Below are 27,073 nucleotides of genomic sequence, written 5' to 3'. Positions count from 1 at the left end.
CCAACAGAACATGTTTAGAGAGCAGTTTCCTGAGTTTGTCTTACCACAGAAAAATGTAATTAGCCACCCAGCCAAATTTGAATGATTAAAAAGCCGCCAAGTAAATAAAATGAGCTATCAGATATGTGCACATTAAACCACTGACTGCCTACTGAAAATTGTGGCTTGCTAGCAGATTGTCTTGTGTCAAACTTGGTTATTTTTCTTTTTTTCTTTTTTTTTGCCTATATTGTGTGCTGATGTTGATTCGTTACTTATTGTTGTGTGTCGTATTTGTCTTTTTATTACTTTTAATGTTGTTATTATTTGTGGACTGTAAAAGTCATTTCTTGCTTTATATTTTGTTTTTAGGTTGCCATCATAATAACTGGCCAGGGACAACAGATGCAAATTAGCCTGTTGAGCTATCTCCGGCTCATTTACAGTTATTTTACTGTCAATTAATGAGCACTGTCCCTGTAAAATAAACAAATAAATAAAATAAAATGAAATGAAAAAAAAATCAAAATCTTGAAAAAATTAGCATTATTCTCTGCTCTCAAACGCTGGGGGGGCGTGTCCACTGGCTGCGTTGAAACCACGCCCACTCGCGGGACAGCTGCCGTACTGTGGTTATACCACCGTTTTAGCCCCGCCCAAAATCCCTGACCACAGCGATGATGAAACCCTGTTTAACAGTCTAACTCCACAATTCAATACTTCACAGTTCACATTGTAATGTGGTTTTTGTTTTAGTTTAAATAACTTAACTTAATGGGAACATTAGCTCATAGATTCCAGGTCTAACCAAACTTCCCGGTTGTGTCTCCAGCTCTTTTCCCGGAGACGACTCGTCCCTCACGGCTGTAGACATGGACCGCATGGAGCTGAAGAACGTGAACACTGAGGCGGACGACGAGAGCAGTGTGGACGATCGAGACATGGAGCCCATCGATTCAGAGAAAGCCACTATCAACAGGTGTGTGTGTGTGTGTGTGTGTGTTTGATGTCCAGATGTAAAGGTTGTGACACACACTCTGATGGGAAATGATGACTATGTGCACTGCTGTAATGGTATAGAAATACTACAGTTCAACTTTAAAACGGATGTCTATTTTTATTGATATTTGTATTCCATTTTATTCATTTCTTGTACATGTTGGACTGATTCTGAAATCAGATCCTATATAATGTGTGTGTGTTGCCGATTACAGCCAGTTTCTGGACGAAGAGGACGCAGAGAGTCAGAAGTTCCTCACCAACGGGATGATGAAGAAGAAGAAATATGAGGAAGAATATGTAATATTGTAGTTCAGAAACACATTAGCATATTGACTGTGTCTCTGGAGCTGGTGATTAACCCTCTTCTTCCTCCGCTTCGCAGCACCCGGGTCACGCGTCGTTTGGGATGTCCGTCTTTAACCTCAGTAACGCCATCATGGGCAGTGGAATTCTGGGACTGTCCTTCGCCATGGCCAACACCGGCATCGTACTGTTCATGTGAGTGTGTCTTCTGAAAAGTGGGAGGGACGTGTAATCAGCGTTGCTCATGAATATTAAACAATGATAATAATAAATTGGCTCTTGAATATTAATGAGGTGATGGAACTTTCAACCAATAAAATGTAGATGTTATAAAGTAGGCGCTAGATATATATATGAATATATATATGTGTATATATAAGAATATATATATGTGTGTGTGTGTGTGTGTGATGGAAATACCCACCCAAATATGTATATGCAGCTGGAAATACTGGATGCATCTAAAATTATATATATATAGTGTGTGTGTGTGTGTGTGTGTGTGTGTGTATTCGTTATATACAACAAAACAATATTATAACTAAAACTAACTAAAAGTGGTTTAAATATATATATATATATATATATATATATTCTACATTCTATATATATTAGAATGTAGAATATACAGTATATATATATATATATATATATATATATATATATATATATATTCTATATATATATAATATTATACATTATAAAAAATGCTGGGTTTTTTAACCCCATTTTGGGAAAAATATGGACAAACCCAGCCATTGGGTTAATTGGGTTAGAGTGTACCAATAATATCACACTTTTTGTGATATTTATTTTTACAGTCAGGCCACAGCGAGCACTAAAACTTTTGATAATAATAAAAAGGCACTTGAATATTAATTAGGTGATGGAACTTTCAACCACTAAAATGTAGATGTTATAAAGTAGGCGCTATATATATATATATATACACACACAGAATATGTGTGTGTGTGTGTGTGTGTGTGTGTGTGTGTAATGGAAATACCCACCCAAAAATGTGAATGCAGCTGGAAATACTGGTTACATCTAAAATTATATATATATGGTGTGTGTGTGTGTGTGTGTGTATTTGTTATATACAACAAAACAATATTATATAAAACAACAACTAAAAGTGTGGTTTAAATATATATATATATACAGTATATATATATATATATATATATATATGTATATATATATATATATATAACATTATACACTCTAAAAAAATGCTGGGTTAAAATTTTGGGTAAAATATGGACAAACCCAGCCATTGGGTTAATTGGGTTAGAGTGTACCAATAATATCACACTTTTTGTGATATTTATTTTTACAGTCAGGCCACAGCGAGCACTAAAACTTTTAAAACCGCTGTTTATGTGCTTATTTATCTACTAATCAAAATCTACTCATCATGTTTTCAAAAGTAATACTTGCGACGGCCTTGTTTGTAGCAAATGTGCGCCACATTTCCCAGAAACCCCTTGAGAGGATCTTATCAAAGAATGTTCGGTGTGGGGACGGCAGGGTTTCTCAGGGCCGGGGCTGGTGTCTGTGACACGCTACACCGCACGCATCGCTAATGAATTATACGGCTATATTTAGCTCAAGTCTGCTGTTCAGTGAGGGGTTAAAGTGTGTGTGTGTGTGTGTGTGTGAGACTGACAGCAGTCAGCTGTCCCACTGACCCGCCACAGCATGAGGAAAGTCGCACACACACCTTCAGCGCTAACGGTCACCTGAGTGTCTCTCTGTGGTTCTCTGCTGCTCATGTTATTTCTGTTCGCGGAGGCTGGTGTCGAGTGACCCAACCAGCATTAACCCAATCTGGAGATCATCTCTCCGTCTGTCAGTGTGTGTGTGTGTGTGTGTGTGTGCGAGCTCCAGATGTGACCGTAGTTTACCAGTGTTACCCTGCTTTGTTAATATTCACAGAAACGATATACATTGTTATAGTTGGATGTTCATCTAACATGTTACTACTTGTTTGTGAACATTCAAAAGTAACGTTTCATAAAATTTAAAGAATTATTAACAAAAGAAAACACATTTTAAAACATTCAATATTCAGAAATAATGTTTTCATAAACGTTAATGCAGTATATTTCGTTTTTTTTTTTTTATTATTACCATTAAAACCGGTTAGGGTCAGATTAATAATAGATAACGGAATGCACAACAATTAAAAAAATAAAACCATATATGGATAATTTGACCTCCCTTTCAATTCCAGAAATCTGCTCACCTTATTTTGAGAGGACCTTTAGCTCGGGCTCGTTAGCATTAGCGGTATGTGCGCTCAGACTCGATATGTGCACTCTGCTTTTAGAAACCTTTCAAAAATAAACTCACAGCATGGCGATATAAGATGATCCTAAACGTCTGACTCGCACAGGTTAAAAGGTTCTTGATGTTTTCCCAGAATCCTCCTGCTGGGAGTGGCTATCCTGTCGCTGTACTCCGTTCACCTGTTACTCATGACGGCCAAAGAAGGAGGTGAGTGTGTGGAGAGATTGAAAAACGCACGTCTACATATGAAACATGCTGTAGATGCGATGATATCCTCTGGCTGCAGGATCGCTGATCTACGAGACGCTCGGAGAAAGAGCGTTCGGATGGCCGGGAAAAATGGCGGCGTTTGGATCTATAACTCTGCAGAACATAGGAGGTAAAGTTGTTATTTTTAATTCTTATTCTTAATCGTTCTTTAGTGCGTTTTGTTGCTGTTTGAGCATAAAACATCCCTCCAGCAGGAGTTATTCTCTATATCAGTGTCAGTGTTTCTGAAACGCCTCTATTGTAGTCTTGAGTTTCTTCTGGGAACAAACATGTCACAATGTTCCTCATTTAAATAATTAATAAGCAGAATAAAGGGGCGGGGCCTGGTTGAGTTAGGATGTAGTGTGTTGAAACCAAGCGGAAACCTTCCTCTCTCTCATGAAACCAACACGGAAGTGACTTAAACTGCAGTTCATCGACTGGCCACTAGAGACCGGCTGCAGAAGAGAGCCAATCCCATAGACCTCAGCCCAACTTTACAGCAGAAACAAATGTGTTTACAGCCTGGTGCAAAAAGTAGTTTTGGTCTATATGGTTAATTTTGTCCTTCTTGACGAATTTTTTTTATAACTCATCCGTTTAAATTATATTAAGCCTCAAAGTTGTGCATAATTAAGGGCGTGGCCACTTGAGTGACAGGTGGATTGCCGCTGATGGCTGTTTGTCTGCTGTCTGTTAGCGTCACGTCTCCTCAGCTAATCCGCCTCGCTGCTCATTTTCGTTTATCCGGAAGTGATGCGTGGCTGGCTCCGCCCACTTTGAGCTTCAAAAATGCTCTTCGGAAACACCACGGGTGATGTCACACACACTCCGAACATATTTTTTTTTCATATTTTTTCGACCAATCACAACACACCGATTCAGCCGACCAATCAGAGCGCAGTGTGCTTTTAGAAGGAGGGGCTTCACAGAGGCAGGAAGTAAACAGAGCGTTACTGACAGACTGGGAAGAGAGGAGCCGCAACAATGGAGAATATGAGGAGAATAATCAACATTCAAGCAGGAAAACCTGTTCTAGTAGAGAAACGACAACATCAAGACTTTTTAAAAGTAAAAAAAGCTTTTTTTTCACACGAGTGACATGACATGAATGTGTTTGGTTTGTCTTCAGCCATGTCCAGCTACCTGTTCATAGTGAAGTACGAGCTGCCGGAGGTGATCCGTGCGTTCCTCGGGCTGGAGGAGAGCTCCGGGTGAGTCTCAGCGATGCTGAATGAGTGTTTGTGTCTTTATACAGGGTTCATACAAAGGACTTGAAGTGACTTTTTGAAATTTAAGTCCTGGAAAACCCTTGAGAACAGGGTTTACGTATATGAAAGACAATATATGCGAAATTAGTGTTTAATTTGATTGATTTTTACGCAAAATGAACACTGATATAGAGCCGTTTCAAATGGCTATGAGCATGAGATTGCTCCTATATTTCCAGTATATGATACAGGTTTCATTATTAAAGTCAATCATATATTCATGAGAGAAAAATCAGTTTGAACAAGGCAGTATATGTATCATAGTATCTTTCAGTCACTTTATATGTACCATTTTATTAGTTTATTTCTATTGATCTATTTACCTTTTTTAGAAGTTGAAAGATCATAAAGATATTGTTTGATAGGTCAGATCTCGGATTGTAGTCCTTGAAAACCAAAGCAATAGTGCTTGAATATTTTACAGTATCTGTACGAACCCTGTACAGGAGAAACTCGAAAAATTACAACATGGTGCAAAAGTTCATTTATTTCAGTGATTCAACTTAAAAAGGTGAAACTAATATATTATAAAGACTCATTGCATGCAAAGTGAGATATTTCCAGCCTTTATTTGTTATAATGTTGATGATTATGGCTTACAGCGAATGAAAACATTTTCACAATATTCTAATGTTGAATTTGTGGTGTTCATAATCTGTAAGCCATAATCATCAGAATTATAACAAATGAAGGCTTAAAATATTCCACTTTGCATGTGATGAGTCTATATAATATATTGAATCAGTGAAATTTGCTCGATGTTCAGATTTTTCGAGTGTGTATGACGGCAGATTAAAGTGTATTGATGGTTGTTGTTGTGCAGTGAATGGTACCTGAACGGGAATTACGTGGTGGTGCTCGTGTCCATCGGCGTCATCCTCCCGCTGTCCATGCTGAAAAACCTCGGTAAGACTGTTTAAGTGTCAGACAGTTCGTGATGTGTGTGTGTGTGTGTGTGTTTCTCACTCGGTTCTCGTCTCACAGGGTATCTCGGCTACACCAGCGGCTTCTCTCTCTCCTGCATGGTGTTCTTCCTGGGCGTGGTGCGTTTACTTTCAATCTTTAATGTTCAATTCACGTTTATTCACAAAAATACGTCCATGTTGCAATTTAGAGTGATCAGCGTTACTATGTTTCAGAAATGTACTTCAATAATGTACTAATTTAACCCTTGTGCATCAATTAAAAAAGTTACACATAGGTAAAAAGAGGACAAAAATGTCCATGTCAAAAAACTGTCATAAAAATGTGACGCTTTGGAGCACAGACTTAAGTTTGGTATCATTTTAAAGAAGACCCTTTGCAGATTATTGCTGAAGTAAAAAAATAATAATAAGTAAATCCAAAAAAAAGTTATATAGGTATAAGTTTATGAAAATATTTTATATAAAATATATATTTTTTAAATCAGGTTGAACTCAAAACTGCAATAAAATCAAAGCCATAAATCTAAATAGGTTGTGTTCCAAATTTGAGGATGATATCCCAAAAAAATGAGCTTTGGGTATCAGTTTGTTTGGGCGTAGTAACATATTTTCCCCATTGGGTGGCAGCAAAACCCCACTGGAGCTCACAGTGATTGGATCTGAATTTGCAGTTTTTCCTCTCTCGGTATTACAAACACACACACACACACATACTAACCACACACTGACATCCATACCAACACACCCACACAAATATTGTTGCATAATTTATCCAGTTGGCTCTATAATATGCCGAACCAGAAAACAGGAATAAAGCAATATTTGTTTTATAGGCCAAACTTAAAAAAATGGCACCATCTGATAAAAAAAAATAGTAAAAAATAAAATTTTGAAGCCTTGCCAATAGAATGAAAGCCTCTTAACAAAGATTGGATAATTTTATAGTTAAGTGAACCGGGGATTAAAAATGTCAGTTTTAATGGGGACATTTTTGTCTAAAAGGCACTTCGGGAGTATTTTTTGTACCTAATGCAAAAAATATATTTTTAAGAAAATGACAGGGAAATAGTAAAATTCCAATAAAAACACACACCTGTGCCAATTTTTTTGCAGTTAGCTTTAACACAGGCAAAGTGATCAAAAAAACAAAACTGAAAAGGACAAACATGTCCATAAGGATGCACAAGGGTTACTTGTTAGTTGTCAGAAAGATGTTGATTGATAATATGAACTGGTGTTGTCAGACTGATGTAATGGTGTGTGTTTGTGTTTCTCAGCTGATCTATAAGAAGACGATCCTCCCTTGTCCTCTTCCGTTCTTCTACCAGCACGGCTCCAACATGAGCGTGAACGGGTCGGACGCGCTGGGGTTACACACACTTCAGAACGCCTCGGCGCTGGCGTATATCTCTGAGGCCTCGGTCAACGGACCTCATCTGGACCCTCACGCCACGACCTATGACCCCGCGCACAGCCCGGTCGAGTTCACACACCACCCCGACGACCACGAGGACATGTGCACACCCAAATACTTTGTGTTCAACTCACAGGTGTGTGTGTGTGTGTGTGTGTGTATGAGAGAAAAAGTGTGTGTGTGTGTGTGTGTGTGTGTGTGTGTGTGTGACCATCTCTAACAAAGCTCAACATTTCTTTGTAATTTCATACATTTTCAAATTTCTCTATATTATTCATTTTATTGATTTTTTTTAATTAAAAGTAAGAATGAAATTAGATTTTTTTAATTCTGTGTGAATGAGAGAGAGTGTGTGTCTGTGTAAGAGAGTGTGTGTGTGTGTGTATGAGAGAGAGTGTGTGTGTGTATGAGAGAGAGAGTGTGTGTGTGTGTAAGAGAGTGTGTGTGTGTGTGTGTATGAGAGAGAGAGTGTGTGTGTGTATGAGAGAGAGAGTGTGTGTGTGTGTAAGAGAGAGAGTATGTGTGTGAGAGAGAGTGTATGTGTGTGTGTGTGTGTGTAAGAGAGAGAGTAAGTGTGTGTGTGTGAGAGAGAGAGTGTGCGCATATGTGTGTATGACAGTGTGTGTGTGTGTGTAAAGAGCTTCATGGTGTTCATTATATTTCTCTTTCAGACCGCTTACACACTTCCCATCCTCGCCTTCGCATTCGTGTGTCATCCTGAAGTTCTGCCCATCTACAGTGAACTCAAAGAGTGAGGACACACACACACACACACATTAACAACAGCTCATATTGACTGAGACCGATGGATTGGCATGTTAGATGGCCTCTCAGATGTGGTCTGACCTGTGTGTGTGTGTGTGCGTGTGTGTCGTGTTTTCCTCCACAGTCGCTCTCGGAAGAAGATGCAGGCGGTGTCCAACCTCTCCATCTTAGCCATGCTGGTGATGTACCTGTTCTCCGCCCTGTTCGGATACCTCACGTTTTACGGTAACACGCCTTAAACACTCTTACGCCATCAAACTCTCCAGTGGAGAAGTTACTTGTTGCTGAACACACACTCTGTGTCTCAGATCACGTGGAGGCAGAGCTGCTGCACACCTTCATCAAGGTCTACAAGTTCGACACGATGCTCCTGATGGTGCGTCTGGCTGTGCTGACGGCGGTGACGCTCACCGTTCCCATCGTGCTCTTCCCTGTGAGTACCAACACACACACACACACACACACTCCTTTGATGACATATTACTGCTTTCTCATGTGTTTATGTATATCCTCCTGTTGGGTCTGCAGTGCTGTAAATGTCCACCAGAGGGCCCTGCTCTCTGAAGATCAAGAGCTCACAAATTATATATGTATATATGTTAAATCATTTATAAATTAATATAATATTAAATTAAATATAATATTAAATATAAAATGTATAATATTACAATATATATAAAAAGTATAAATTATAATATTGTATGATATTATAATATATAAAGTAATTTAAATAGCATAATGTCCGATAGCAAATATATATATATATATGTGTGTGTTATTATTATTATTTAAATAGTATTAGGTCCAGTAACAAAAATAGGGGGAAAAATACATAAATAAATAAATAATAATGAAAAAAAAAATATATATATATATATATATTTATAAATATAATAAAAAATCTGGAATTTTTATATACCTCATAAAACATTTTTGGAAGCCTTGTCAATGGATAGTTTAGTGAATGTAATGTTTGTTAGTGAATGTTTGTGTGGGTGTATTGTATGAAATATTGTGTAATATAAATGCTTAATTCATTTCCACAATTTGAGTGCGTGTTTCTTATGCTACAATTAAATTATATCATATTAATCAGTATCATATCAGTCATCAGTTGCGCTGTTCATTCGATACCAGAACCAGCTTCAACTATAGACTACAGTTATCAACATTTTTCTGTCATGTGACCGACAGAGGGAGTCTGAGAGCTGCTTTTTCTCTCTTTATAAGCCCCTCCCTCTCTTTGTCTCTCTCTCTCACACACACACACACACTGAGGGCGGGGCGAGCAAAGGGAATGGAATATTACCTGATGCAGTGCAGTGACCTTGCCAAGAAGACTGCAGTGACAGTGTATGGCCACAGATGGCGCCCAACACACACACACACACACAGACACACAACGGCTCAGTTTAGGATTGAGAAATATGGGTTTTCAGGTCTAGCCAGTATTATTTCATTGTTTTGTTTAAAATATTATCTCAAAAGCTGCACAAAACTGTCACACTAGTGACACTCATTACCGCCCCGTTAAAACAGCAAACGGCTCGTATGAAACACACACACACGTGCAGTTCAGTTCGGGTTGAGATCAGGGGTTGTAGAGTTTGTGAGATTTGACATTTTGTGTTTCCAAGGAGTTCTTGGCCTTGGAGTTGCTCATAAATGTCACAGTGTGTGTGTGTGTGTGTGTGTGTGTGTGTGGGGGGGGTTCCTGTTGCTCCGTCTGAGGGCCGCGGAGACCTTGAGTCCCTCTCGCAGACTACACTCACTAACACAAACAAAAACACACCACAGTTGTTTTGTTGTAGTCATGGTAAACCCTCTCTCTCTCTCTCTCTCTCTCTCTCTCTCTCTGTCTGTACATATTGGCATGTTGGATTGTGCAATTGTTGTATTGTGGCGTCTCTGATTGGCTGCAGCAGTTGAGAGTGCAGGACTGTGGGAAGCTGGTCAGGAGTGATGTGTATCGGTGATCTCACACACAGTGCTGTGGATCAAGGCTGTCTGCCATGAATGGGCACAGTGTGTGTCTGAGCGGTGACAGGTGTGTGTGGCCCGTGTCCTTATACAGACGCTCGGGCCGTCCAGCTCCGGTTACACCGGTCCAGTGTGTGTATCAGTCCCGTAGATGGACAGGTCCATTTATCACACTTTTAATAAATCTGCTGGGTGTATTGTTAGAAACTGTATGACTGGATAAACTGGATTGTTAAAAAATAAATGTATAATTTATTTTGTGCATTTTTTACTGTTACATTTATTGTTATGATAATTTCATTATAATCTTATACAGTATATCCTATATAAAAGAACATATATATATATATATATACATTCTTTTAAAAATATAATATAATAATATATTTGTATTTTATATATACATATTCTTTTAAAAAATGTTAATATATTATTTTTAATTATACAATAGATTTAACTTTTTAACAAATAATGTTTATTATTAAATGTGTGTGTGTGTGTATATAATTTCTCTTAATATATTTTAGATCATTTAATATATTAATATATTTACAATATTTAAAAAAAAAATTTACACACGTTTATATTTAAACTAATTATATTTTTTTAATATGATTGTATTATTTATAAATATATTAATATCATTGTTTTAATTATACATTGGATGTTTTTTGTAACATTTATATATATACTGTGTGTGTGTGTGTATTTATATATATATATATATATATATATATATATATACACACACACAAACATATATATTCACAGTTAATATATTAACATATAAAATATAGTAATATATTAAATAGGGAATATATGAATCAAAGTATATTTACAACATTACTTACAATTTAAAACACATTTATTGTTTAAATCTAATATTCTTCTAAATATTTGACCTGTTATTATATATCTGATGTTATTGGTAACATATTATTAAGTCTGTATATATACATTTTTAATGTTAATAATTAAAAATATTAGCATTTTAAAATATTAATATGTATTGGTATTAATTATTTTAATATATATTTATCTTGGTGCTTTGCCGCTGTGATTACGCCGGTCTGTCTGTCTTCAATAGACAAACGCCACTGTGATTAATGGTGCAGCCCGGGGTCAAAGGTCACGTCAGGGCTTATTAGGGTCAATGAGCTTCACTCACACGATCTTGTGCTTCGACTGCTTGAGGCTGACTGCGAGAACACTTCAGCTACTCTTAATATTGATGTTTGTGCCTTCATTGGGGTGTGTGTGTTGTAGTTCTCCTCCACAACACACACGTGTGGTTTGTGTTCTGCAGAATCGCTCACCTTGATCTGGTTTAGTGGTCGACGTCTGATCTCTTTAGCGTCCTCAAGAACTATTTCAGAGCCGCTTCTTTGAAGCTAGCAAGCTAAGCCGCTCTTTTACAGTAACTAAACAACACTGAGGCTCGACGTGTGTGTGTGTGTGTGTGTGTGTACTCTACGAGCAACAGATCAGCTCTTCAGAGCCACAACATCTTCCAGACATTTCTCAGATTATAGTATTTTTAAACAAAAAAGCAGAAGTGGCAGAAAACACAGTGAGTCAGTATGATGATTTGAGCGTGTAAATATACACTGCACACCGCCATATTATATTTCTATATATACTATTATAACTAATAACCAGCGATCAAGAGCAGTGTGTAATTATATACACTAATGTCCAAAAGTTCGGTGTCAGTAAGATTTTTGTAAGTCTCATTTATTCCATCAAAAATACAGTAAAAACTGTAAAATATTACAATTTATAATAGCTGTTTTTATTATGAAAACATGTTCAAATTGAATTTATTCCTGTGTATTTTCAGCATCATTACTCCAGTCTTCAGTGTCACATGACAAACTCACTCGCACACATACACACACGCACTTACTCATACACACACTCACTCACTCACACACACACACACAGTCAAACGCACAATAACTCACACAAACTCACTCACTTGCACACATACATACGTACACACGCACTCACACACACATACACACACACTCACTTGCACACATGTATAATAACTCACACAAACTCATTCGTGCTCACTCATACATACACACACATACTCATACACATGCACACACTCATTCACTCACGCACACACACACACAAACACTCACTCGCACACACGCATTATAATTCACATGAATTCACTCACTCGCACACATACACACGCACTCACAAACTCTCTCACACACACACACACACACACACTCGCTCTTGACGGAACCCGTCGTGGAGGAAAAAAAGAAATAAAGCGTGCTAGTCTTTTCATCGCATATCGCCGTCCACTACGACACACACACACACACACTATACGAGACGAAGCGATCGAGTCTTGTGTAACGAGGCGTGTCCTCGTCCTCGCGGTGACCGAGTCGAGCCGGGGGTCGCGGGGGGAATGTCACACGTCGGGTCCGGCGAGACTCTGGGAAATGTGGCACGCAGGTGACGGCCAGAAACCTCGGCTGTGTGTGAGAGTCGCAGAGCGGTGTGTCCGATCCCAGACGCTTCCTCAGTCCTGCTCAGAGTTTACAGAACAACCAACCGGTAACCATAACTGAGGACTCAATCAATCAATCAACGTCGTCTCCTTCTCAAATCATCTATATTTTCCCTTTCTAGCATCATATTTACAGCATTACCACCACCCACATCAGCGTTAGTTTTGCAGTTATACTTCATACATGTATTTGCTAATTGCAACCTTTATTGTTAAAAAATGTCAAAATATTGCTATATTTTTTTTCATTTTAATATATTAATACACTATATATTTAAATATTACTATTTTATATATTGTATAAACTTTAATATATTTTTAATATTTTGTTATATAATGTATTTGATACATGATTGTGCAATGTGTGCTATGGTTTAGGAATATTTTTTTTATTTTTTTTTTGAAAGGCCTGATCAGGGACTGGGTTTGCAAATTAGCATACTGGCTAGAAACCTTTTATGCAACACATTTTGTTATGGCTTTGCCTATTACAACTATGTATGTAATAATGTGCGCTGCAATTGTCCCTGACAAATAAACTAATAAATAAAATAAATAAAACATTATTTATATATATATATATATATATATTAGTTAAACATCTTTTACTTGATTGCACAGCTGAATTTATTTTCAATTTTTTGTCTTGTATTATCCTTATATATATATATAGTTTTTTATATATTGTATTTTTTTAGTACAGTGCAAGATACATTTAGTTGAGAAGCAAAATGACAAGTTTTTTCTATTTATTGTTAAGTTTATATTTCTGATCCCATTAGCTTATTTTCTTGTTTTAAGTATAAACTGGCTTACATTTGCGTCTCAATAATGTATCTGTATTTTGCTTTACGAATGTTTAGATATTTGCACTGGAAACAAGACAAAAACCTTTTTTTTTGTTGCAGTGTAGATGCAACCGATCATGTGACGAGTTTTAAAGTGAGACGCTCGTTTCTTTGCTCGTCAGATGCGGGTGTGTCTACATTTAGTTTTGTCTACATTAATGTGTGTGTGTGTGTATAGGTGTAAAGTAAAGAGTTTCATTGGCTGTAAAGAAAGTTTTCTCTCCGTCTGACGCTTCTGCTGCTGTTGGCTGATGCAACTCTACCACACAGTTACACCAGTAATCCTGTGTCCGGCCCCGCCCACACGTGTGTGTGTGTGTGTGTGTGTGTGTGTGTGATGAACTTTGCCCCAGTGTGAGCCGGTTCTCATGCTCTGAGCGGATCAGTTCGGGTCCTGTGACCTGCGCTCAGATCGTTCACTCACTCACCTTCTCCTGGTCCATTCAGTGTGTGTGTGTGTGTGTGTGTGTGTGTGTGTGTGTGTGCAGTGCTCGAGGGAGTTCATAACTGTAATACTAGTTCTCAAAGGAATTCCATTAAATCGAAATAGAAAATTGTGTTCATATATGAAGTTGTTTTCTTTTCATTAGTTTGGGATCCTCTTAAGTTGTTCTGGGACTCATTGGTGTCTGTGCAGATTTAGCATTTCAAGCTAATTCAGATTTTTGACCACAGTGCATATAAATAATATGTATTTTATCCCTGTCTAGAACTCTATTTATTACAACAACAAAAAGGCCCACATCGTCTACTTATGTTTGCAATTATAGTTCATGCACACAGTTGTTACTTGCATCCATACAACAGTTATTGTTCAAAAAAATTATATAATTCTTAAAAAAATATATAGATTTATTTATTTATACTTTTATATATATATATATTTATACACACATTTTTAATATTTGTGTTTGTTATATATTCATACAATAAATGAAAAAAAATTTTAAACTTATTTTAACCAAAAATGTGATACTTTTGTTAATATTAATTATTATTAATTAATTACACCCCCCCCCCCAAAAAAATGTGTTTATTTTTTTTCTTACATGTAATGTTTAGTTAATTTTTATTTTTATATTACATCATTTATTTTATGTATTATTATTATTATTTTTACATCTTTTAAACTATATAAATGTTTATATATCCCTTTTGTCATTTAGGGATGTTTTGTCCCAAACACACTCGAAGCACTCAACCAATCCAGCCGACCAATCAGAGTGTGCTTTTCAGAAGTATTGTAAAATAAATAGTGTGATTTGATATATTTCTGACTGGTGTGTGTGTGTGTGTGCAGATTCGTTCGTCGGTCATCACGCTGTGTTTCGCAGGGAAAGAGTTCAGCTGGATCCGACACTTCCTCATCGCTGCCGCCGTTCTGGCCTTCAACAACGTCCTGGTGATCTTCGTGCCCACCATCAGAGACATCTTCGGCTTCATCGGTCAGTGCTTCTCCAGACGTGCTGTCGATGTGGCCTTTTCCCACTGTAACACTCGTGTCACATGTCCCACTCTTCCTCCTGCAGGCTCGTCTGCGGCCACCATGCTCATCTTCATCCTCCCCGCGGCCTTTTACCTGCGGCTGGTCAAGAGCATCCCGCTCAGATCTCCTCAGAAAATATCTGTACGTACACAACAACATATTAGAGATATGATTCGGTGTCTGTGCTAAATCATGAAATTATATAATAGAAGAAGATGGCAATTGCCAAATAGCGCAATCATATATATATATATATATATATGCGTGTGTGTGTGTGTGTGTGTATATATATATATATATATATATAGACCATTTTGCAAGATGTAAACAACACTGGTCCAGAAACACTTTCAGTTTGTAACTGTTTTCTTTATTTCACATGTAAAGAAAACATCTTAAAGATGGTTTTTTTTTTACTTTTTGATTCAGTTTTATATGTTCTGTTGGTTGTATTTTATCCCAGCTTTTATATAGTGTTAAAAAACTAAAACAGGAAGTGCTTCTGGACCAGTGTTGTTTACATCTTGCAAAATGGTATAAATATATATATATATATATATATATATATATATTTATATATTACTTCATTTATATATTAAGATTAAGATCCACTATATATATATATATATATATATATATATATTAGGGGTGGCACGGTACATGAAAAAACACCCGAACCGTTCGGTTCGCTTGTCTCGGTTCGGAGCGTGTGTGCGTCTCACGGTTCGACGCATGCGCAATGTAACCTCGTGCCCGTATGTGACGTGTGTTTTCTTTTCGCGCGACATAAGCTTGTTTGACTTGGACCGGCGCTGCACAGAGCGACCGGTAAATAACATCACACTAGAGCGGGAACGACGGCTCCGTCACTCACTTTCGCGGTATTTGATGTCATTACCGATCGCTCTGTGCAGCGCCGGTTCAAGTTAGTAAACAAGCCAGTAAAAGTGGAGTATGGAGCGCTGCAGGTCACGGCACGCGGAGAAATGGCAAGTGGGAGAGATGAGGGAGTTGGAGGATGCGCCAGCGTCCTATAAGTCTATAAGTCCGGTGTGTGGGGACATTTTTGATTTCATGTTATGGTATTTTAATATAACGTTACAGTGGCACTTTATGTTTAGATAAGAGCTTCAGTCAAATGTTTCCAAATCCTGCACTTTAATTTAAACTGAAAAAAAGGTACCCTCACTTTTTGGGAATAGAAGCATTGTTGATACTGTTTTTTGTGTTGAGGTTGAACTTTTCACTTTATGTTTATGGCCTTTGCTATTGCTATAGCCTAATTATAGGCAATAAGGTTTCATGTATATTGACTTATTCATAAAAGACAGTGTAGTTCCTCTTTTTTTCTTTTAAAAGATAGAATTTTTGTAAGAGCTACAAAAGTTGTCAGTTCATAAATGCAAGTTAATTTCTTTGTGTAAATAAGATTTGTGTGATAAAAATGCACAAGTTCTTGTAGAGATAGTGATACACATTCTCCTTTTTTTGCCAAATAAACGAAAAGCATGTCAATTTCTTCTCTCTTGCTGTATCTAAATCTCACCTAGCTTTCCTCTGAGATAGTCCCAACATGTGCTTAAAGTCAAAGAGTCAAATTCAGTTTGTGCATGATTGCATGAATATAATTTTTTTTATACTGTATCCTAAAGTGTGGATAATTAAGCTATATATCACATGCTGAAGTACATTTCTGAAGTGTTAAAGATTAAAAGAAAAAAATAACAAGAACCGTACAGAACCGAAAACCGTGACACTAAAACCGTGATACAAACCGAACCGTCGGTTTCGTGAACCGTGCCACCCCTAATATATATACACACATACATATATATATGTGTGTGTGTGTGTTTTATATATGGTTGGCATCATATGTAATATTTTTGGCATATATATATATATATATATATATATAATTTTACCTGGTGGTTAGTTTCTTCATATAATATTTTATATGATTTATAAAATATTGTGTACATTTATTAAATATATATATATATATATATATATATATATATATATATATATATATATATATATGCGCATTAATGTGTGTGTGTGTGTATATATATATATATATATATATATATATATATACACACACATAATATAGTATAAAAAATATAATTTCTGAAGAGGATGAAGAGAATAGAAAGAAATAGAATATATTAAATTACCAGCCACAATACATACACACATGTGTATGTATTGTGGCTGGTTTCTTTATATATCTTCATGACCAGCTTATATTATATTATATTATATATTATTATATATTATATTATGTTATATTATATATTATTATATATTATATTATGTTAAATTACATTATGATATTAATATCTACAGGCAGCCATTTTCCTGGTGTTTGGCGTGTTCTTCATGATCGTCAGTTTGTCTCTGATCGCCCTGGACTGGATCCACAACCCGCCCGGCTCTAAAGGTGCTCACTAACCCCGAAGCCCTCGCCATCCCGGAGATCATCTCAGAACACACACCTCTCTCTCCATCTCTCTCCCTCTCGCCTGTCGTTATCAGTCCTCCGCTGTGTTTTCTCAGCACTCGGATCTCTGCGCTCCCAGATAGACGGTCCATCGCTCATTATGAATGTGAAAGATGGAGAGAGAGATTGCTTCATCAAATAAGCACTTCTGGACTTTTATCAAGGCACGTCAACAAAGTTTTCATAATCACGTTTGCCTTCATTAGCTGACTTTATTGGTCACTGATAGTTAGTTTGTTGAATAGTTCACTCAAACATGAAAAAACAAGTAAATGGTGACGATTTTCATTTTTGAGTGAATTATTTGTTTAATATTATCGTTTGAATCATATTTCCTCTTTGAGAGGGAGGGGGGGGAGGTCCAATTATACTATTTTTGTACCAAAATGAAGGTTGTGCGAACAGTCAGTCCACAAAAGCTCAAACTGATGCATAAACCCAGACCCGCACAGCTGAACCACTTCCTGGTGAGATTTCGGACTCCGTTCTCTTCATCTGGAGGATTTTAAAGTGTTTAAGCTCCGTCAGTGAACTGAACGTTGGATGCTTGCATGCTTTTTTCCAAGTCGAGATGTTTGATCCACCGAATGCCACACCAAAGGGGCAATGCAGCGTTTTTTATGAGAATCTGCATCCGCTGACTCATTAATTAGTTTACTCGTGCGCAGGCCCTGACCTGATGTTAAAGAGGACCTATTCTGCTTTATTACATCTTCACTTCATCATTCTCTAGGGTGTAATGTTGCTGTTTGAGCATGAAAAGAGAGTTATTCTCTATATCTGTGAAACGCCTCTAGTCTCGAGTTTCGTCACAATATTCCTCATTATAATAATTAATGCGCAGGATAAAGGGGCGGGGCCTCGTTGAGTTAGTTAGTAGTGTGTTAAACTGGTGGTTATGGTAACGGGCGGAACATTTCCCAAACACACTCGACCAATCACAACACACTGATCCAGCCGACTAATCAGAGCGCAGTGTGCTTTCAGAAGGAGGGGCTTCATAGAGACAGGAAGTGAACAGAGCATTACTGACAGACTGGGAAGAGAGGAGCCGCAACAATGGAGAATATGAGGAGAATAATCAACATTCAAGCAGGAAAACCTGTTCTAGTAGAGAAACGACATCATCAAGACTGTGTGAGAGCAGAACAGGTCCTCTTTAACAGAGCAAATCAGCTTCCGAGATTGTGCCTTTTCCATCTTTCCGTGCTTTATCTGCCGACACTGCCTTGCTGACGTTTACAGAAGCGAGACCGCCGCGTCTCCGTCTCATCCGCGCTGAAACGGGTTTCTGCGTGCGCCGGTTCAGCCAAAGCGGACGATATTTAAAGATCCTTTGGTGATCTACTTACTCATAAAGCAAATATTTCAAATGAAATGGTATGATATTTTTGCATGTTTTAAATCACAAACATGGTCTTTTTGGACATTGTATATGGTTTGTACATAGTGTTTGTTGTTTTTTTTGGAAGGGACGACACATCAGATGTTCACCAGTAGAGTTTTAGTATTATATTTTAGATGTTGGTGCCATCATGCCTTTTTTCTTTTGTAAATTTGTAGAAAAGCCATTGTATTTCTATATTTCCTTCTCCACGGTTTTTATGACAAACTGAAAAATGGAGTTGGGTGTTTTTGTTTTGTGTGTATGTTACGTGATTAGTTATCAGCTGAAATGGTACAGAGAGCCTCAAAGATGAACGTTTGGTCACGTTTGATTGTGTTTTTCTCTCAGCAGTATTTGTCTTCCACCGCTAACCACGTATCAAACGTGTTGGTAAGAGCGAGTTATGTGCTTTAAAGTCAACATGAAATCAATTTTAAGCACGTTTACGCTCTGTTTCCTTCAGGATAAAATTGTCTTTGAATGTACGAACTGTAACAGTTTACATGTATTTTGGTAATGTGAAATGTACTCCGTATCCCAGTATTTCTCTGGCCGATGAGATGAGGCGAAACCATCGTAATACACGCATAAACAAACGCCGAGCCAATCGGCTGCGACCTCCTGCAGCTCGGCCAATCACGAGCTGCCACCTCACTGGGGGATTTTTGTATCGCTGAAGCTGTTTCCATATTATGTAACATGAAAATAAAGAAATGTGAAACGACGTCACTCTTTGTGTTTTCACTGATGGAGAAAGTGTTACCGTGAAGATGAAAGAAAATATCATGCTAATGAGAACAGAAATAATATAATGCATCTCATAAATCTATATAGTATAATTACTTGGTTATCATTAAGGCAAGACATTTCATTAAAATAATGTTTAATTTATTATTTTAATTTCCCTAGAAATAAGATTTATTTGATTTATGAGGACATATTATTTGTATAATGACATGGGTATTACACTGGTACAAGGAAAACGTGGTTTATACGACTCCTTGTATTAAAAAAAATGTCTAAAAAGCATATTAAACCATGTTTCATTAAAAATGCAGAAGGTTTTGTGTGATGGATAGGTTTAGGGGTCGGGTTAGTGTAGAGACTATATTAACAAATATGCATAAAAACATTATGTTGGAATGTCCTCACAATGAGAGAATAGGTAGAAAAATGTGTGTGTGTGTGTGTGTGTGTGTTCTCGGTCAGGATGCAGGTCACTGTCTCAGCATGAATCGTGTCAACAGCTGGTTACATAAGATCACACACACACACATCTGTCCGATCATCACATGTCCGTCTGTTGTGACTGAACATCATCAGATGCTCGTTTCAGACACTTAATATCCAGAAACATTACATCTGAGATGAAGAATGACACTATTGTCTTCAGCTGACCTGAACTTGTTTCAAAATGAATCAACTTTACACATTTATTGAACTGAACTGATCTGAAAAGTGACTTATATTTAAAAAAAGACAGATATTTAGAGATGCGATGCAAAATGTTTTTTTTTTTTATTGACATGCATGTAATGACATCACTATGCAATCGATTAACTGAGCAAGCAGCTCGTGTCGGTGATCAACAGCTTTTTCTGCATTTTGCAAGTCACATGTGAACCTTTCAGAGCCTCTCCTCACGTTTGAGGAATTTGACTGGGTTAATCTGGCACGCATTACACAATAAACATATTCAACACATAAACCTATGAAACTCGTAAAATGCATAATATAGAGTTCTTTAAAAGAGGACCTGAGTGAAAACACTCTGCATTTTAATATTTTGAGCAATGTAAAGGAGAGGAAAGTTAAAGGATTTGTTTACTTTAAAAAAAAACTTTTGCTGATAATTTACTCACCCCCATGTCATCCAAGATGTCCATGTCTTTCTTTCTTCAGTCGAAAAGAAATGAAGGTTTTTGATGAAAACATTCCAGCATTTTCTCCATATAATGGACTTCAATGGGGTCCAAACGGTTCAAGGTCCAAAAGACAGTTTCAGTGCAGCTTTAAACGACACCAGATGATGAATAAGGGTCTTATCAAGCGAAACGATCGCTCATTTAATAAATAAATAACAAAGTTTAAGTTTTATAAGCACAAATGCTCGCCTTGCTCTGTTCTGTGTGACTCTCCTGTTCGAACTCGTCTATCAGAATGAACAAATCTTTTTTCGAGTCATTTGGTTCATTCAACGAACGAAATGAACTAGTTGACTCGGGAAAAGGTTCGTTCATTTTGATGAACGAGTTTGAACAGGAGAGTCACGAACGCACATCACAGAACAGAGCAAGGCGAGCATTTGAACTTATAAAACTTAAACTTTGTGATTTATTTATTAAATGAGCGATCGTTTCGCTTGATAAGACCCTTATTCATCGTCTGGTGTCGTTTAAAGTCCTTTGAAGCTGCACTGAAACTGTCTTTTGGACCTTGAACCGTTTGGACCCCATTGAAGTCCATTATATGGAGAAAATCCTGGAATGTCTTCATCAAAAACCTTAATTTCTTTTCGACTGAAGAAAGAAAGACATGGACATCTTGGATGACATGGGGGTGAGTAAATTATCAGCAAAAGTTTTTTTAAAAGTGAACGACTCCTTAAAGAGAGAGAAAGTTTTAATAATGTTAAGAATGTGTTTTATTATGTCTTATAATGGTGTTTTTCCTCTATTTACTGCAGCAGAAATCACACAAGACTTAAAAACAGCAGGATTGTCTGTGGATCATAATAGCTTTGTTGTCTTTACAGAAAAGATGCTCTATTGAAGCTAAAACTGCAGTTCTGTGCGTTTTAACATCTCAGCATCACAACAGTGTGTGTGAGCTCAGCAAGAATCAAGTTTTTTGAGACATTGCTGAGTCATAACTCTCTCTCACACACACACACACACACAGATGCATTTTTGTTTAATTAACACTGTCTAGATTGACAACACCCTCATTCAGGGAATTCTAGGCTCATTCCTATGGGACGTCCTGCAAAACTTGTCTTAACAAGCAGCAGTGACCAGGAGGAGCCAGCCTTTATGTCCCATGGAAACTCCTTGTTTTAAAAGCACATGTCAACACAGGAAAGGAAAGTGGCAGATTCATGTTTGGAAGTAGCACTTTTTTGAACCCAACCCTACAACAATGACCCGCAAAAGTCGTCCTTCACCTCTATTATCTTCACACAATCCCTTGATTCATGCTATAATCATCAGAGATGAGATGCCTGATTAAAACCACACCTGTTATTACAGCTTTATTAGTCAAGAGAAATGGCATTTTTTCACAAGTGGAATGAATTTGATGTGTGATAAGTGTGTTCATGCAGTGAGTGAGTTGTGCTTTAATCATACTAAAGGTGTTTGATGAGTCACTAGTGCGACTGGCACACATTAAAGGAGTAGTTCACTTTAAAAAAAAACTTTTGCTGATAATTTACTCGCCCCCATGTCATCCAAGATGTCCATGTCTTTCTTTCTTCAGTCAAAAAGAAATGAAGGTTTTTGATGAAAACATTACAGGATTTTCTCCATATAATGGACTTCAATGGGAACCAAATGGTTTAAGGTCCAAATGACGGTTTCAGTGCAGCTGAATAAGGGTCTTATCTAGGACCCTTCGAGTCATGACTCAAAAAAAAGAGTTCGAACAGGAGAGTCTATGAAATAGTGTTTTGTTTTGGTTTACGCAACAATAATTGAATCTCTGATGACTCAATAAGTGCAATTATCAAGTATACTGTCAGAAGTATTATTGATTTACTTATTAGTTATAGCTCTGACAAATAAAGTCATATTGAACCCTTCCGATTTCCAAAAGGTAATGAAATATGCTTTATTTTATTCTTTTCTCATTGTAATTAAAATATCAGGAGAGTTTAATGGCCTACTATTGCTGCATTTAGAGATACATAGGGGCCACTAAAGACCCGAGTATGTAATAATGATATTCATGTATTTAAGGGTTAACTATGCCAGACTGAAAGCTTAATTTACATCATAAATGAGCGTCGATGTAGCGTCGAGACTGATGAGGTCATGACTCATGTGAGGATTGTGTTTCCTCCGTTTCCAGGGCGTGTCAGAGGACGTGTGTGCACAAGCTCACAGAAAATGACCCACACACACTCAATAAACACGTCAAGTGAGGATAAACATCTAGACACATAGAAAACAACATGTTTATTTTCTATATAGAAGCTTTTCATAGACTGTGATGATGTGTTAAAAGATTTTTTCATATATATATTCATTCTTAAAAATTTGAAAAAAAAAGTCAGAACTTGAATGAAATAAACTCGCTAGTAAATTTGACAATTAATTACAAATAACAAAACATAAATAATAAACATGGCTAAAATAGTGTTTTCTTGTAAAAAAAAAATGTAAATCTATTTACAGTTTGCATTAACCTTTGCATTAAATACATATATTTTATTTTGCTGTTGGAGAAAATGGGAGTGTAGTTTCCGTTCACCACGATGTGAAGATATGAATAGATTTCTGTGTTTGATTTGTAGGGTGTTTTTGTTGACTTTATGATGTATGATAAATAATGTCGGTGTGTTGTGTCACCACTTGACGTCCATTGTAAAAGCTGCATCCTGAACAAAAAGAGAATCAATCATTAATTAATTATCCATACTCTGGTGTTAATGGTTCATTCATGAATAGGATCACTATGACTAAGGTGATTTAACCCCACGACAACATCATGCATGAGGGAAGCTTGCACTGTCACACACTTTCTCTCTCTCACACACACTCAATGCTTCACCTGTAGCAACAGCGCAGGTAATGTGAGCAGACGGCCATGTCAGGTTGACTCAGCAGCTTTTGAATGAAGCTGAGTGTCATTTATTCATTTGTCTGTGACTTTGAATTTTTATAAGTGGGTATTTAGGCAGTTTGCACACTAATTTCACAGTAAATGCACTTTTTTTTGTTCTTGCTGGTGCAAAACTCATGCTACACTGTGATAATTGTTACCTTAAAGGTAATTGCTTTTTTGTTGGAATAAATGAATGCATATAGGGTGATTCGGCAATATTTTTGTCATATTTGCGACAATTTATTTATGACAATTTATTTATCAATTAGGATATAATTTTTGGTTACTATTTTTTCCCAGTGATTACGTCCTAAGCACATCTGAATGAACGGAGTGTATTTGTTTGTGTTTGCAGGCAGGAACACAGTGTACTTTTACTCTGTAAACAATCAAGTATTTTGGTATGTTTCTGTTTTAGAAAACAAAACTGTCTCAGAAATGTATGGTTTTAAATTAATGGATTGATTAACTGAAACTGGCAGGAACACCTGAAGGGTGTGTTAGTAATCTTACCATTGTTTATCATTTGAATGTTTGTTCAGAATGTCCTTTATTTAGAAATTACATTAATGGACATTTTTACTAAATTTTTTCCTGGGAAAGCATTAGAGTTTATTGTTGTTTTGTTTATTTTGTTTGTAAAAATCATTTTATTAAATTAATATATACCATTCATTGAAGTGTTATTGTAATTATGACTATTTTACTTGTATTACTCTTGAGTTTGCCATGAATATAGCCAGTGATACTGATACAGCCTAAATTAAAAACATGAAGAAATCCATTTTAAAGTTGTGGACAAAACAGATGGTGTACAGATAATATCAAGAAAATATGTGTTTATCCATGCAAAATGCAACTTGGCCTAATCATTTTTGGGTTACCAATTTTTGTTCAGTGAATACGTCTGAAAGATTTAATTTTGAGAAGGGTTAGGGTTAAAAAATAAATAAATAAATAAATAAATAAATAAATAAATAAATCCTGCATACAAATAAATCCTGTCGTTTTCACTGGAAGACCAGTTTGGTTTAGACCTATAAATGAGGTTAGCCTACTATTTTGCCATAAATCAATGCAAAATGTGCAGAGCAGTGGGTCCAGAGGAGTTGGAGTTGAGAACTGCTGAACTAATAAATCATCATGGCTAGTTTTAATTTTTGGGTGAACTGTCCCTTTACAGATAATATGAGCAAAGGAACTCAAGAAACTCAAGCAAAATTGAAGCCTACTGGAGTAATATATTTCTGTAGGCTAATTGATTTGTGTACTTCGTCCACCAATGATAAGTTTGTTCACGATAAGATCTATAACATACATTTATAAGAACAGATTTGTGTACATTTTAAAACAGCAAGACTGACGTAAATATCAAAGATGGCGGCGTCCACCACTGCAAACTGAAGTCATATCTAGCCGACCAATCATGGAGCGTCAAATCCATCTGACTGGAGCAACTCCGGTGGAAGACGGATGACAAAAGCAAATATATCCGTAAGTTACCAAAAACACGTACAAAAACAGAGTTATTATCGTACATAGTTCGGTTATAGGATGTAACGTAACGAACAGTGACGTAATTAACGAACTGTGAATGACCGTGTGTACGCGTGTTGATAGCCGTGAGTGTTCTGGTTGGTCTCAAGTTAAAGCATCAAATGGCTCAAGCGCCTCCATTAATGTAGGTAAACGTTTTTTTTTTTTTTTTTTTTTTTTTGTATGTTTTTCTGTTGTAATGTTATTGTTTGCCCCCGGGCGCCGTGATCTACGTGATCTGTGACACCTCTCTCCTCACTTTCTAACCTCTGATTAGATGTCCCTGTCAATAACTCACACCTGAGCTAGAGGTTTGAACACCTCACTTGACACCCATGCATGAAACGCATAAATCAAACATCTAACGTTCAAGTGCAAAATTACTGCCTTGTTCTGAAACACTCTCTTCCCCTGCTCCCCATTTCAGTGGTAAATCACAATTATATAACATCATCGTTATAAAAGCATCTGAATGTATGGAGTGTTGGGTAGACTGTGTACAGTTGAGACATAGGTGTAGTCAAGATGCCCTAAATAACTTGGGTGTGCAGCAAGCACAAGTTGTGTGATTTTTGGTGTGCAAATGCGTATTAGTGTCTTCTTTGATAGTTTTTTTCCCTAAGATAATTACTCCACAATGAATAGCTTGTTATCCTTAAGTGACTGTTAAACTTAAGTAACATCACAAACGTTATTCTGTGCCCTAAAAACTGGCATATTTCCTGATATTGTGTAATGCAAAATCTAGTCTTTATTTATTATATTTGCAATGAACGGTTCGTTACCTATTATAAATAGGTGTCTCAACTGTACCACATATGGGTACAGTTGAGACGAAAAGCACCATATTTTTAGGAGCTAATTGTGGAAAATATAAACTAGTTATGGGTATTATTGATTGATAACATCTTATTCTACAAGGTAATTAGATGTCATGTGGAAATTTACTTCTTTTCAGTATCTATTTTTCTGTGAAAAATCAACTCAAAAAGTGTCTCAACTGTACTCAGTCCTATTTAAAGGGACAATGTGTAGGAATTTCTCCCATCTAGCGGTGAAACAAATTGTGCTCTCCAGCGCCTCGCGTTGCATCTACGTTAGCCATTACGCGCTGTGGAAAAAACTTGCTTTATGTCCCTCTCTGCTATTATGGCGGAATGACATGGAAGCCGCCGTGGACTTACCCGATAAAGATAATTAATTCTTCGTTTCCGAGGATAAGTCAGATCATGTTTATGAATACAAATATTGATTTTAAATTATAAAATGCATAAAGTACACATTGTCCCTTTAAGTGTTTGCGGTTTGCATGCAGGAACACAATGTACTTTTACACTGTAAATGATCAAGTATTTTGGTATGTTGCTGTTACGGAGAAATCAACACGTTACTGACACATAACTACTGAAACTGGCAGGAACATCTGAAGGCTGTGGTCTAGTTATTATCTAACCATTGTTTATCATTTTAGTGGTTGTTCTGAATGTCCTTCAGTAAATTACATTAGGCAATGCTTTTATTCAGAAATTGCATAAATGGACATTTTTACAAAAGTTTCTTAGTGGAAAATATTATAATTTATTTATGTTTGTTTTGTTTGTAAATATTGTTAAATTATTGAATCCAATTCAATAAAGTGTTATGATTAATTTACAATTTGATTATGCCATGAATATAGCCATTGATGCGGATATGGCGTTAAATAATAAATAAATAAAATATATGAGGAAATCCATTTTAAAGTTGTGGGCAAAACAGAATGGCATGAACAGAAT

General features: G+C 36.7%; 1 protein-coding gene across 3 annotated transcripts in view; it reads left to right on the top strand.

The window, feature by feature from the left end:
* slc38a4 (solute carrier family 38 member 4) overlaps positions 1–19,662 on the top strand; it is a 33,317-nt gene extending 13,655 nt beyond the window's left edge. For all 3 annotated transcript variants that reach the window (XM_089127234.1, XM_039660745.2, XM_039660744.2), the window contains exons 2-16: positions 812–958; positions 1,194–1,278; positions 1,364–1,479; positions 3,710–3,783; positions 3,863–3,955; positions 4,958–5,039; positions 5,920–6,002; positions 6,081–6,139; positions 7,300–7,572; positions 8,108–8,187; positions 8,326–8,426; positions 8,510–8,634; positions 14,863–15,007; positions 15,092–15,189; positions 17,398–19,662. In XM_089127234.1, the coding sequence (XP_088983360.1) occupies positions 852–958; positions 1,194–1,278; positions 1,364–1,479; positions 3,710–3,783; positions 3,863–3,955; positions 4,958–5,039; positions 5,920–6,002; positions 6,081–6,139; positions 7,300–7,572; positions 8,108–8,187; positions 8,326–8,426; positions 8,510–8,634; positions 14,863–15,007; positions 15,092–15,189; positions 17,398–17,502 (1,626 nt within the window). In that variant the 5' untranslated portion in view covers positions 812–851 and the 3' untranslated portion in view covers positions 17,503–19,662. The remainder of the gene's footprint in view (positions 1–811; positions 959–1,193; positions 1,279–1,363; positions 1,480–3,709; positions 3,784–3,862; positions 3,956–4,957; positions 5,040–5,919; positions 6,003–6,080; positions 6,140–7,299; positions 7,573–8,107; positions 8,188–8,325; positions 8,427–8,509; positions 8,635–14,862; positions 15,008–15,091; positions 15,190–17,397) is intronic.
* The last annotated feature ends 7,411 nt before the right edge of the window (positions 19,663–27,073 follow it).

This window comes from Pimephales promelas, chromosome 24 (genome assembly GCF_988280905.1).
Source record: "Pimephales promelas chromosome 24, fPimPro1.hap1.1, whole genome shotgun sequence".
Taxonomy (NCBI): domain Eukaryota; kingdom Metazoa; phylum Chordata; class Actinopteri; order Cypriniformes; family Leuciscidae; genus Pimephales; species Pimephales promelas.
The sequence above is the reverse complement of the archived record's forward strand: the minus strand, read 5'-3'. Positions and strand labels throughout refer to the sequence as shown.